Genomic DNA, 13,819 nt, shown 5'->3' with positions numbered 1-13,819 from the left:
ACAGTAGACAGACGTTTTGCAGTGTGAAAAGATTTTGATTATTGTCTTAACCCAGAAATGTGTTTACCAATTTGGAGGGAATAGGGCCAAATGTCTATGAACACGTTCGGATACAAACAGTACAAACAGAAAAAGAACTACTGCAACTTTTAACTCTAGGGATATGTATTTATTTCAACCATGTTCCTCCAGAGCAAAAGTGATTCATGCAAACATTTCTGGAAAACACAACACACAAACAGTTTATTCAAAAGTATAGTGTTGGCAAGTATTTTTTAAAATGCAACAGGAATTTCGTCCTTCGTGGAGGAATGGGATCCATAAGTCCATCCTGTTTTGCAGTAAATTGAAGGTTTTCCTTTTCAAGGTACAGTAAGTCACAGAAAAAAATAAAAAAGGCTAATAAAAAAGATTTCCAATCACTTTCTAAACTTGCTTGAGGACATGAAGGTAGTATTCCCATAATCCCTCTGCATCTTCTGAGCTTGTGATGACAGCCTATACAAATATAGCACATTGAATACAAATAAACAATTGTTTTTTGCCTTTTATGCCCTAAACTTTGAGAACAATATCAAATTATGTAAATTTGTGCTACAGCAAAAAATCACTACACCATAATCTTCACAAATCGTATTTTTCACTGGCACAATAACTGCAAGTGCTGATGTCACAGATGTTTTTCTTTATTAACCATGCAATTTCAAAATGCCCGTCCATACATCTTCATTGACGCTTTTATCTCAAATTTGCATATACAAATTGCAAAACTAAACTAAAAATCAAAGAACAGTCAAGAAAATGTTTACCTTGGGATTCTACAATCGTAACTATTACGTTTCCCCTATACCAAATGGAAACCAACTTTCCAACGATTTCTTTCAGTTTACCACATCAATACTGTAGATCATGTTGGGTCATGAACAGTATTGTATTATTTAACATTATGCCAAAGAGGACATTTTTGTGTCAGTAAAGGTAATTTGAGAATGTAATATGATTCCAAGACTTGTGTATATGATGGGTATTTACCATAACAATCATATACCATATACCATAAACCATATTCCATCATTATGCAGCTAGTTATGGTTTTTTAATGGCTCCTTACTCCATTTACATTAAGTGACACAGGCTACAATGGAAAAATGAACATCTAATAACAACAGGTTTATCCAAATGCTACAACATGTGACTAACATCACCTAAATGGTATACCTGAGAAAAAAATGAAAGCATACATGACACCTAAAACATGGTAAAACATTTCCTACTCATGTCACCATGACACCCATGTGACTAAACTGAGGGGGTTAAGTGGCAACCATAGCAACATGAAGTCACTGATGGTCCCTGTGTACAGTAGTCTACCACGTCAACGTAGCCTCCTCTGTCAGCCTGTAGTCAGGAACAATCTCTCCCTGTGAGCATGGTGTTCTCATCCACTACCATCACACAGTAGTGTGTCAGGCAGGCCGAGCACGTAGACAAGAGCAGGGGACATATTAGGTGAACAAAACACTCTGACTCACTAATGCACATCTAATGGTTAGGAGGTAATGGCCACATCAACATCAACCATTCAAATTAAATTAAATGCAATTCCTTGGGAGCATATGATTTAGTGTAAGTGTTTCCTTTTCTATGGGGAGGGGGAAGGTTATGTAAAGTTTCCCTTTGCTAAATGGCTGCTTAATTGCACTGGCAATAAAACTATGCAATAATAAGTATCAAAATAGGTGAAAACTTTTATGCTACTTTAGAAAATAAATAGCTAAAATATATGTCTGAGTTCAGGAATTCAGAACTCAAATAAATAATATACACCAAAACTAAAAAAACAAGATAACTGAAAGGTTATACCCCAACATTAGGGTAAACAGTACAAACACATAGTACCTTGGTTCACATTGCAATATGGTAAAAGTCACAATGATAACCACTTTTTTTACACATTGAATTGTCTTTCACTTGCAGTTACAGCTGATTCCAAAACGCTTATTTTCCCTTCCATTGGGCCGCGTGCCACAGATTTTTGCAAATGACTTATTTTTTGCTAAAACATATTGCTTTATGAAGATAAAGGTTCTGATCAGTTTCACTTCAACATACTGTAATAGTAAGTTGTTCCTAAGTTTCTTCCTTTAGTCGTTCAGTGTTTGTACTCATTTTGGTCTGAATATACAGTACATTAATAAATTACCCACACATGTATGTTAAGTAGGCTACTGGTTGAGATTGTCTGACTTGCTTGTCATTCCCTCAGAGTTAATCGTCATCAGGAACTTTTTGTCAGAATCCACAGTGAAGCAACCTTCCGACCTTTGAGGATGTCTCAGGACACAAAGCACCAGCTCTCATTTTTCCTCATCTTCCCTGCTCCTATCTCCCTTCTGTCAGTCAGGACGACCTCTCTCTATTGTTTATCCTTTATATGTAGGTGTGTACAGTATACAGTGTGTGTAGGTGTGTGCATGTAACCTGGAGGGTAGCAGCCACCTCTACACACAGATCTCAATGGGCGTTGCTACCAGGATGCGCCCGCCACCGCTGTTGTCGCGGGTGACACGCTCGTAGCTGCCGGTGGAGGACGGGGAGCTGTTGGTGGACATAGAGGAGTAGTGGGCTCCCATGGAATCCATCAGGATGCCCCCCTTAGCCACGCCACAGACGGGCGACAGGGTCTGCTGCTTCAGCCTGTCCACCAGCACATCCTCTTCAGACGAGGAGGAGCTGATCTCCACGGGGGGCCCGCCGACCCCGGAGCCTCCGACACTATTCCCATTCTCTGTGTCCAGCATCCAGCAGTGGCTGAAGTAGCTGAACACCTCCTTGACGGAGCAGCGGCGTTCCTGCTCGATGGAGAGCAGCCTGCGGAACATGCGCAGCGCCTCGTCGGTGAAGCGGCGCCACTGCGAGGGCACCGTGCCCGTCCGGCGCCGCTGCCAGCGCACAAACTCCTCGTAGAAGGCGTCCGACGGCATCGCCTTCTCCCAGGGGAAGTTGCCGGTGAGCATGCAGAAGAGGAGCACGCCAAAGGCCCACACGTCAGTGCTGTAGTCCACATAGAAGCCCTCATGCCGGGAGGCGTCACACAGCTCTGGCGCAGTGTAAGGGATGGTGCCGCTCACACGCTTCACCGGGGAGCCGGCGCGGCGTGTCATGCCGAAGTCAGACAGCTTGACCTTGCGGCATTCTTTGTCAAAGATGAGGATGTTCTCAGGCTTGATGTCCCTGTGGACCAGCTTCTTACAGTGCAGGTAGTCCAGGGCGATGGCCACCTGGTGCACGCAGCGCTTTGCAACTGTCTCTGGAAGTCCCACCTAAAGAGCAGGGAAGAGGGGACACGAAGGTCAAAGAGGTGTACTCTAGAGGCCGACACGCAACAGTTCAAACACATTTAAGCCCTCCATCAGAAAGAGTGACGAGCCATAAGCTGAGGACTTAGAATGTAGCTCAGAAATAACTTTCTATAGCACACCAATGTGCTGCATTTAATCCAGTGTGATACTTATAGCAGGACATAACCCTCTAAAAATAGCACCTTCTGTTTGAGAGATTGTTAGATCACGATTTGGATTATGTTACTATCTAAACTGTTCCATTACAAACATTACAGAAACAGAATCTCACGTGTACTGTACGAAAAACATTAATCATGTAAAATTAGTACATTATTCTAAATTATATAAAGTGTAATTGATATATATGCTATTCAGCAGCGTGGATGTTGAGAGCCTGCCTTTATAAGATGAACAGATGAATATCTCTCAAGCCTCAACTCCTCTCACCTGTGGGGGAATGATGTCAAAGAGGTCTCCTGCCAGGGCGTACTCCTGAGCGAAGATGTAGTACTCGTCTGTCTCAAAGGCGATGCCGAACATGTTGATGATAAAGGGGCAGGGTGACAGGTAGAGAGAGATGCTGTATTCCCTTAAGAAGCTCTTCAGCTTGGTGGTTTTCTTCCTCAGGAACTTCAGGGCCATTTTTGTGCCTAGAAAAGAACAGAATGTCTTGTTATCCATATTTCAAGCTTCACCATAGATTTTCACCATAGAGAGTGCAAATGTGGGCATGTTACTTAATTAATAAAATGTTTCATTTAAAAACCTGTCTAGGATTTAACAAATTCAGTAAGGTAACAGGATTTTTTTTCCTCAACTACATTTTTGCTGAGTGGGATTTATAAATATTCCAAAGCCTCTCTCGGACTAGTTTTGTCACCTCGCCACACTCACTCCCTGCAAAGAGGTAAACTGATGCCCTGCATGTGGGGCTGTTCTGCTTTGATGCAGGGGATTTGGCAGTAAATTGAAAGTGACTGCTTATGTGCAACAGTAAACACATTCCAACAGAGGCAGTGCTATGCTAATAACATTAGATGGGGCAGTGACTAGGAAAAAGGTCTGGCTTCTCTTAGCCTGCCAGGAAACCTTTTGACTTCATATATAATGTAAAGACACTGGAAGCATGAAATGCATTTGGGGGGAACAGAACAAAGCAATCTGGAAGGAAATGGCTCAGGACCTCGCCTCCTACAAACCACAGCCTATTTCCCCATATGACAGGAACACTCAGAAATTAGCAGGACAAATCTGGGAGGGGGAAAATGCCCAAGACAGTCAGATGGAAAATTGCCAGATTCAAATGCCTCAATGTCTACCTCTCTCCCTGATCCCACAACAGGTTTTTTTTTTTAGCTCAGATGAAAAGAGATGCTTCTCCAATAGCACCACCTCAGCTCTGCTCATGGCACAGGGCAGTGAGCATGCCATGCAACCTCTTGTAGGAAAGGTCAATTTGCAAGAGGACGTTTCCCTTTTGTTCTTGCATAATGCAAAGGCATAGACCAGAAAACCAGCCAAGTCATCGGAAAAACAATAACAATACAAAGCTGAACAAAAGGCTTGCAAAGACTGTTCAATTCTCAACCACTATCCAGCATATGCATCTGCCACTACTGTTGTATATCTCAATGGACTGTCTGACCCACCCTTTTTTGACCTTGTGAGTACGGCACTGACCAGGAAAAAGGTAGTCTCTTAGTTATAGCTTGGCCTATAGGCTATCCATTTGAATTACGAACATGATTAAGTCAGATTTACTGACATTATAAACCTGCTCAAAAATGGTTTAACTATACCAAATGTCTGCAATTTTGATAAATCAGGGTAATCTAAAGATGGATAATGCCTTTGCTCTACATTGAAAATATTATTCACATTGTTCTGTAATGAGAGTGAATGTTAATAAAAAAAACTTTAAAATTAGTGCACCTCCATAAAACCACACTAATACAAGACTACAGACCACTCATACCCAGTTTTACAACCTCCCTAAATCCCAATGCTTTGATTCCACGGAAAATTGGCCTGCCTCACTAAAACCCAATTACACAGCAGCATGATTTAGAGGTTATAACATAAATACAATTCAACAGATCTCAGATGGCAGGAACGCTATTCATAATTCATCCCCTCAGCTGATAGCCTGACATTTCTGAGTAGGGCAATGTACAATAATGGTGGTAGAAGTGTGATCCTGTTGTGTGCACAGGCTGTTTTTTTTTTTTTTAAGGGTTTTGGATAGTGACAGATGCAGATGGCATGTTGTTTCACTGCTTTACAAAGTGCTGGGGACAGATACAGTCAAATTGTGCACTTCAGTGGCTTATAAGGTCATTATTCCTCCAGGAATAGGAGAGGAAATGGTATTTTGTTAAGGATTTAACCCTCCTTTAGCATGAAAGAGACTGTACTGCGGGAAGGAGCAGATGGTAAACATTTTTGCTTGCCTTTTATGACAGAAAGGTTGAACAGATTTGCTAGACCAGAGAATTTTGATTGGCAATCTGGATGTGTTTTATGCTTCATTGCTTAAACAAAACCAGGGACAGCGTGAGCGTATTTCCTAGAATCAACATGTCCAAATTAATTCTTGAAATCTGAATACTTCAAAGCTTTGGAACAAGGCTACAGCGCCCCAGGAAAAACATGAAAACCTTTTAGGTTTGTGTATCAGAGAGATTATGAACACTGTCATAGAAACTAAACAAAAGAAATATGTTTTAATATCCGAAAAGAACACTGTGTGAGTTGTGTTACTCCCTATGGAGGGTCTCTGTCTGATTAATACCTGATGAATATGACATTTACATGACATGAACAATAACAAGTACTCTGCGTGGGCTCATTTCTAACAGCATACAGGTAACTTCCATCATAGACTCACCTCTGATCTTGTGGACGACCAGGTCCACTTTCCCATAGGTCCCTTTGCCGAGCTCTCGGATAACCTCATAGTACCTGTTGATGTCCAGCTTCTCCAGGTTCTGGGCTGCGATGAGCTGGAGTTCCTCCAGGATGTCGATGGAGCCGCGGGAGACATGGGACGAGGAGCTCATTCTTCCAGAGGGAGAGGCCAGGAGCTGAGCGGTGTTCTGGTGAATGTCGTTGCTAAGGAGAGGAACAGGAGGAGAAGGAAGAAAAGCAAGGTTAAAGAGATTGGCACCATCACAATGACTGTGGGTGGATACAACCATGCCTTTTGTATCCATCCGCTCATAAAAAACACACAAACAAACACACAAACATACACACAGACACAGACACAGACAGGCAGACAGACACACACACACACACACACCTCTCTTGTTATCACCAACATCAAAGAGAAGACTGAGTTTTGTATCCAAGCCAAATACGCTCTTATATAACCTTTGAGTCCTGCAGTAAACAAAAATCTACTTTCCGCTATGTGGAGCCCCTTTCAAGTGTGAAAGATCACAAGCCTTTGTTTCCCAGCAAGCAACGCGACCGGAGAACACAGGACAACTGCAGAGGAAAGAACGGAGAGGGATAAATCCCACATTACAGATCTGTCTTTCTCATTCCAAATTCTGCTCCTTTCTTTCTGTTAAGCATTTTAAAACTTTCTCGAAAATATTTCCTCTGTGAGTTACACAATACCTCTTAGAATTGTTTTTTGACTCTGTAGTATGAGCCTCAAAGTCACAGAGAGTATCGACTCAACATCCGGTGGAGTAGGAACGGAGGAATGCAAGGAGAACAGTGGTACCAAGTAAAATCCAATTACAGTGTGTCAATTACAGAGCGTCAATTACAGAGCGTCAATTACAGAGCGTCAATTACAGAGGGTATCACTGTAGTGGAGGCTAGGCTAAAGGAACACAACTACATTTGCAACAGAATGTTTATGATCTTCACCTTGTTGTAAACTCTAAAACTTACCTTGCTTGTGAAAGTTTGTAAAGCTGGTCTCAGCTCTCTGTGGATCTGTTTCTCTCCCCCCGTCTGATACGAGACAAGCCAAGTAACACTCATTTGCAATATCCTTTCTTTCATCACCCGCAGAGGCCAAATCTCTGAATGACTGAATAGACTTCACAGCCCTGATGGCGCTGCAGAATTGTGTCATCTCTCATTAATGAAGATACGAATGTGTTGGGCACATCCTGTGTGCACATCCTGTGCATAAAGTCCATCTGGGTATGCCATGGGGGACAACTCCACTCCATAATAGTGTGTGTGTGTGTGTGTGTGTGTGTGTGTGTGTGTGTGTGTGTGTGTGTGTGTGTGTGTGTTTTGTGTGTGTGTACAGGTTCTTGTGCATGTGTTAAATGTTGCTGTGTGTGTGTGAGTTCATGTAATGTAAATATGCGTGACAATTCCCTGAGGGAGCTCTTCACACAGGGGAGCCAGCTGGCTGAGCACCACAGACCAGCAGGCCCTTAGGAGTACTACTGTAGATATGGTACTAGCCTCAGTCAAGGCATCATCACACAGACAAGGTCCTTAAAACACAGAACAGACCTGCCCAGGTCTGTCCTGTCCACTCCCACATATAGAAACAGTCCAGAGCCAACAGACAGACATTCTCACACACACACACACACACACACACACACACACACACACACACACACACACACACACACACACACACACACACACACACACACACACACACACACACACACACACACACACACACACACACACACACACACACACACACTCCAGCATGGCTCCTGTCATATCAAAGAGCCTGGAGATGAAAGGAGAGTCAAACATTGGTAATTAAGAGCTGCTCCTCTGCAGCAGCACTGATGCAACCTTTACCAGCCAGCAGTCTCCAGCCTGACTCCCCTCCCCGGGGTAATCATGCCACTGCTATTCCCCAGAGGGCCTTAGGGAGCACCAACCCCTGCCATGTTTCTCCTCAATGGGATTCAGCTCATTTGTATTCAAGGCACGGCTGAAGCACCGCTCACTGGGTCTAAATTGCGTCACAGCCCATTTTACCCCCTGTCCATAACCCCCCCTGTGACACTCGTCTTGCATAACACACTGGAGAAAAGGTGAACACTATCTGGTGAATGAAGGGCCCTAGGGGCTCCACTGCAGGGGAGGTGGAGGGCTGGGCAGTCACTGAGGACCGATCTCTCTCCTTGCTGCAGATTATAGGGAGCACTGACTGTGTACTAAAAGGCAGGCGACGGTGGTGAAATGGAGTGTCAGTCTTAGTGCCAAGTGACTATAGTTAAACGTGACAATCACCGAAAGTGTTGAGCAATGGTCATCTGTGTCCTGCTCTCCTCACAAACGCACCATACACACACACAACAACCCACACACTAACACTCACCCACACACACCCACACACACACACACACACACACACACACACACACACGCACGCACACGCACGCGCGCACGCGCACACACACACACACACACACACACACACACACACACACACACACTCCACCCCCCATCCCCATACAGAAAGAGCAGCACTGCAATAACTGTCTCGGCCAACTGATCAATGCTGCCTGCCAAACTCCATTCTTGAACATTTGCACCTAATAATCATGTCTAATGTCAAATCGATACTTCAGGCAGTTAAGAAATTCAGCACCTACAAAATGTCAACATCTCTCTAGTTTAACATCAGCTTGAGCGCTTCATTTGCAGGTAAACTGTACCTCAAGCTACAGTATGTATGCAAAAAAAAAAAATTCTAGAGATAAATCAATCATGCAAAATGATTGATGGTACTGTCAAAAGTCACACAGATGAAGACATACAAGGACATACAAGACAGAATGAAATTGAATCACAGTTGTGAGATTTACTGCTTCTGGCACTCACCGTCTCTCATGGTTACGATGTGGATGATTGCTGCCCAGTCCATGATTAAATGAACAGTCTGGCGCTGGGATACACTCTGTCCTTACATACACTCTGCACCACTCTCTCTGCTTTGTCTTGGTTATGTTCACATTCAAATGCCACTTCTGACATAGGTGATATACTGTAACAATGAATGGTGTATCTATCATCAATCTACATGAATGTGTTCTTGAAGCTGTTTCTTTTGTCTGCAGAACAAGATGTCCTCTTGTTAGTATGATGTGCATGAACAGAGATGGATGCAATACTCTTCCAGAGAGGTTCAACTCTCCATTTGACCGATAGCTGTTGATGTATTGGGATTGAAATTTCAGTTTTGCTGGCCTGGCGGGTAGTTCAATTACCTGGGCCATTGACCATCTTGGCTAGTGCGCTCAAGGAAAACATTGTGGCAGTGTAATGTGTTCTTTGTTTAACTGAGGAGTAGTGGCAAATACACCTCTGTCTACTGTAAATGTTTAATCAGACCATGTCACAGTTGCCCTAAATTCCTAAGTCAAATGAATACAGATATTTATAGAAATGTACAGATCAATCGGGCCTGTGGTGGCCTAAAAAGCTGGATCAGGAATCGGAGATAGGGAATGCTATTTAACGATCCGATGCCATGCCGCAAACTGTCGTAAAAAAAACTTGCCAAACATGGGTCGTCGTAGACTTGACGACTGCACAGCTGAGATGACACACGATTGCGGTGTCAACAATAACAACCATGTTTGCAGTCTGGAATTACTTCACGCTTGAGACAGCCACCAGTAAAACAGCTTGTTGCAAAATTTGCAAGGCAAGTGGTCCGAGGGGTGACAGTAGCATTTCACATTTAAAAAAAATAGACTTGTATCGGATCGGTACTCGGTACTCATCCGATATTCAAAGTTCAGTACTCGGAATTGGTATCGGCAATGAAAAAGTGGTATCAGTGCATCCCTAGTTATGTACAGTATGTATTATAAAACCAAAATCAAGTCTGTGTGAATAGGTCATCCGGTGTGGAGGAGAATGCATTGGTTGTCATGGCAACTCAACACTTAATAAAACCTAGCGAATAGCGAATAATAGGGGTCACAGCTTATCCAGTATTTTAGAGGGATATCATCTTCACTGTAAGACAGCACCACAATGTCTCAGTGCTATCATTCTAATAGCTCCTCATTAGTTCTACCATGTCAATGTCTCGCAAATGCTATTGTTCCAATAGCTCTAAATAGTTGTACCCTGTCAATGTCTCACTATCCCACTCTAATGTCTGTGAATGCTGTTGTTACTGTTCATCTCTGAGCTCAACCATATCAGTGTCTTTGGGTGCCCTCCTCTCCATTCCTCCTGTTCTCTACGGTATGGGCACCCCCCAGAGGGCCTGGCTGCCCAGCCTCAGTCACATCCTCAGAGGTGTTAGTGCCAGTCTGCTGCTGCTGCTGCTAGCCCTGAGCCCCTGCACTCCCAGAGTGTTCATGGAACTATGGAGCACATCAAAGCTGCCAGGCCTTGGCTGGGCATCAGTCTGCGCGCAGGGCTTTGTGCTAGCCTGTTCGGCAACACATCCCTGGACACACCCTCGCCTTTCTGTGCTCCCCTCACAGGGCACCGTTCTCTCTGCTGGTAGAGGAGGTTGTGTCCCAAGGACTGTGTGTATGTGGCAATGTTTATTCCACCAGTCAAGGGGAAATGCCAGACAGAGTGGCACCTTGGTGCCCTGGGCGAATTAGTATTTCAAATACAAACAGGTGAGGGAGTGCTTTAGACAATGCCTGTATCCCAAACTATCAGTTCTTATAAGTCATTTATCTAACATATTTCAGTATGATGTGCATTTGAGTGGTATATTTTTTACAGCCATAATCATATAATTGGATAGAGAGGGTATCGCTTTCTGGTGTCTGTCTCCAACCTAGGACAGCAGCAAGGTCAGCTGATTTCACTGGGCTTGTTTACATAACACAAGTCACTGTCTGAATGGAAAGTCTAACCTGCTGCTCTGGCTAAACACACATATCTGTTGTTCATCTGAATATGATCCCATGATATCTTATCCCAGTGCTGAATAGACTGTGAGATAATATTTCTTAAAAACATAGCTTGGATGATATGTTCTAGATACTGTGGTTAAATGTCTCCTAAAGTGTGGATCACTTCACGATCATATTTCCAAGACCCCCACTCCCTTAATCGCCAGCACTCACTCAACATACTGTAGCTCACGTGTGACTTTACCTGACAATGATAAATATGTTTGTCAATCTTTAATTTTTTTCTAACACTGTGGTTCCTACTAGCACCTATTTTTGAAGGAGATTTCACATTCCGTGATTGTGAAACGTGGTTGTCTAATCAACTCGGGATGAATGCATCATAAAAACACTGACAAATGACAATCAATCAACATAAGAAAATTATAACAAGATATCTAGTGACTTTTACTAACTAACTAAGTGACTCTACTGCTAAAACTACAGTGATGATAGCAAATGTGACAATGTGGTTCATATAGGCTATGTTGTTAGAACAATTAGGATAGAATAAAATGACACTCATTTTGTGTTTGTGTGTGTGTGTGAGAGAGGCGAAAATCGACAAGGCGACAGAGAGGCATCTATACACACCACAGAACAGTACACAGCATAGTACATACAAATTGCTTTTTGCGCCACTAAAATGTTGGAATGCACTGGCATTCAATTATTATTTCGAACAACCAGTGTTCACTAGTATTGCTTTATCCATTGTTAATTGATATAGCTTATTATAATATGTAATACTATGTAAATAATCCAACAAAACATCCATTTCAGGGATGTAGGCTACATCATGAATTCCAAACACTGCCGGACAATCGTCACTTGTAATCATGCGAGTAGTCCAATACATTGCAATGAAATGTATCCCTAACCCAACAACTACTGTATGACCATTGCTATTGAAAATCATTGCTATAAAAAAAAAGCAAAACCCGACAAGAAACGCTGAGTAATTGCACTGATACATTGATTGTAATGATCCAACCAACAATGATGATGCATTGTTATCAACGTACCTTTCAGATTGTACTGCATGCAAGAGCTTGTGCTGTCATTCCATTCCGCAGAAACTTTAATTGTATGACTGGTGCAAAAGGTTATGGACTGGGTTGATTCCTCCGCCTTCGTTTCCGAACTCCGCAGATGCTTTGTTACCGATACGTGCACAACCGCGCACAATACTGCTGGTGTTTCTGTCTAGCTCGTTGGTACCTCTGACAGTCTGACTTGTATTGCCCTATTGTCTCTGTACGGCTGCTGGATGCAACTACTGCCAGGCAGAGAGGCTGCAACAAAGCCAGCCCTCCTCGTTCACCGACCAATCGGAGAGCAGACCGTCTCCGTAGATACCCAACATTCGCTACAGCGCTATGAGAATGAACAAAGTACAGGACGCACTATTGAACATGTGCCATACTGATTCAGATATTGCATGGAGTGTTGTTTTTTTTGTATGTGTAATATGCCTGTTGAATAAAATGCCAATTGAGGACGAACAAGCTTTGAGGGGTAGAAGGCCATTGGCAATTAGCCATATCAGTAAATGACAGCTCAGGACAAGGGTTTTGGTCATTTACACAGTATACTATGGAGTGAAACTGTTGTTCCCTAAGGGATGGAAAGTTATAGGTAAGTCAAGTTATTCTTAGAAAATGCATGCTGTAAGAATATGCAGCAGCCTCCTATCACCTGCAACCTAGCAAAACCATATCAATATGGTACATGGGAACGAGAAAGGTATTGTCCTGTGTGTAGTCTATTCTTGCATAATTTGATTCAGGGTCACAGTGGAAATGTGGATTCATCTCAGTGAGGTGCAGATATATTGCATTGCATTGCTGCGGAATGTAAGAGTAGTCCAGAATAATTATATAATAATAATTGCAGAGTTATTTGCAAACGAATGACACGTGGGGTAGAGACAAATTGGTCGGCTGTTCTTTTCATTTGTTACCAGTCATGCATTTATACAGTATTTCACACTTGACTTGTTCCGCTCATTTGCTTTAGTGAATTTTTCAAATGCAAGAAATCCATCCTTGTGTGGACCAGAATGTGAACAGAGAACTGAGAGTGTGCAATAGAACAGGAAACTGCATCCATGTAGCTTATTATTATCAGGTTCTGTTCTAAGCAAATGGACCCCATCCCAGGCCCACTCATTTACACTGTTGAATTAGAATTTCCGCTGCTGTGTTGTAACTGGATTTACTCCATTTCAGGTTATTCTGGTGGGGTCTGAATCATCCTCTTTCGCTTGGCCGTTTCTGTCAGACACAGAACCTGCGTCACCACTGTGGATTGGTATTCTGCTGGTAACCGGATTTGCCTCAAGTGAGACAGGACCATTTCTCAAAGGCAGAGCTGGACAGTTGATAATAGGGAAATTAGACATGCAGACAGAAGCAGTAGGATAAAAGACATGAGAGCACATACACACACACACACACACACTATGTCTGTATTGTATGTAATGTATAGGGCCAGATAGGTAAATAAATTCAGTGGTCATCAAAAATACACTTCCACAGGCCACCCAGTCTTCTCTGTATTCTCAATCCTTCTCCTACACTCAGACCCAGCAACAGC

The 13,819-nt window shown here is 42.9% G+C and overlaps 2 protein-coding genes across 2 annotated transcripts in view; both read right to left on the bottom strand.

Moving 5' to 3' along the window:
• The window catches only part of apol (apolipoprotein L), a 194,109-nt gene that overhangs the window by 65,591 nt on the left and 114,699 nt on the right, over positions 1-13,819 (bottom strand). The window lies entirely within an intron of this gene.
• unm_sa1261 (un-named sa1261) lies at positions 216-12,431 on the bottom strand. The gene is made up of 4 exons (XM_083677101.1): positions 12,247-12,431; positions 6,232-6,455; positions 3,792-3,994; positions 216-3,323 (listed from the first exon to the last, which is right to left on the bottom strand). Exons 2-4 carry the CDS (start codon positions 6,401-6,403, stop codon positions 2,502-2,504), a joined length of 1,197 nt encoding a protein of 398 aa, XP_083533227.1. The 5' UTR covers positions 6,404-6,455; positions 12,247-12,431; the 3' UTR covers positions 216-2,501.

Source organism: Argentina silus (genome assembly GCF_951799395.1).
Source record: "Argentina silus genome assembly, chromosome: 9".
In the NCBI taxonomy this organism is placed as follows: Eukaryota; Metazoa; Chordata; class Actinopteri; order Argentiniformes; family Argentinidae; genus Argentina; species Argentina silus.
The sequence above is the reverse complement of the archived record's forward strand: the minus strand, read 5'-3'. Positions and strand labels throughout refer to the sequence as shown.

Coding starts and splice junctions, on each gene's coding strand:
- unm_sa1261 (XM_083677101.1), bottom strand. CDS start 6,403: ATGAGCTCCTCGTCCCATGTCTCCCGCGGCTCCATCGACATCCTGGAG. Junction 3,995..6,231: donor GGTCGTCCACAAGATCAGAG/GTGAGTCTATGA, acceptor GTTCTTTTCTAG/GCACAAAAATGGCCCTGAAG. Junction 3,324..3,791: donor TTGACATCATTCCCCCACAG/GTGAGAGGAGTT, acceptor CCTGCTCTTTAG/GTGGGACTTCCAGAGACAGT.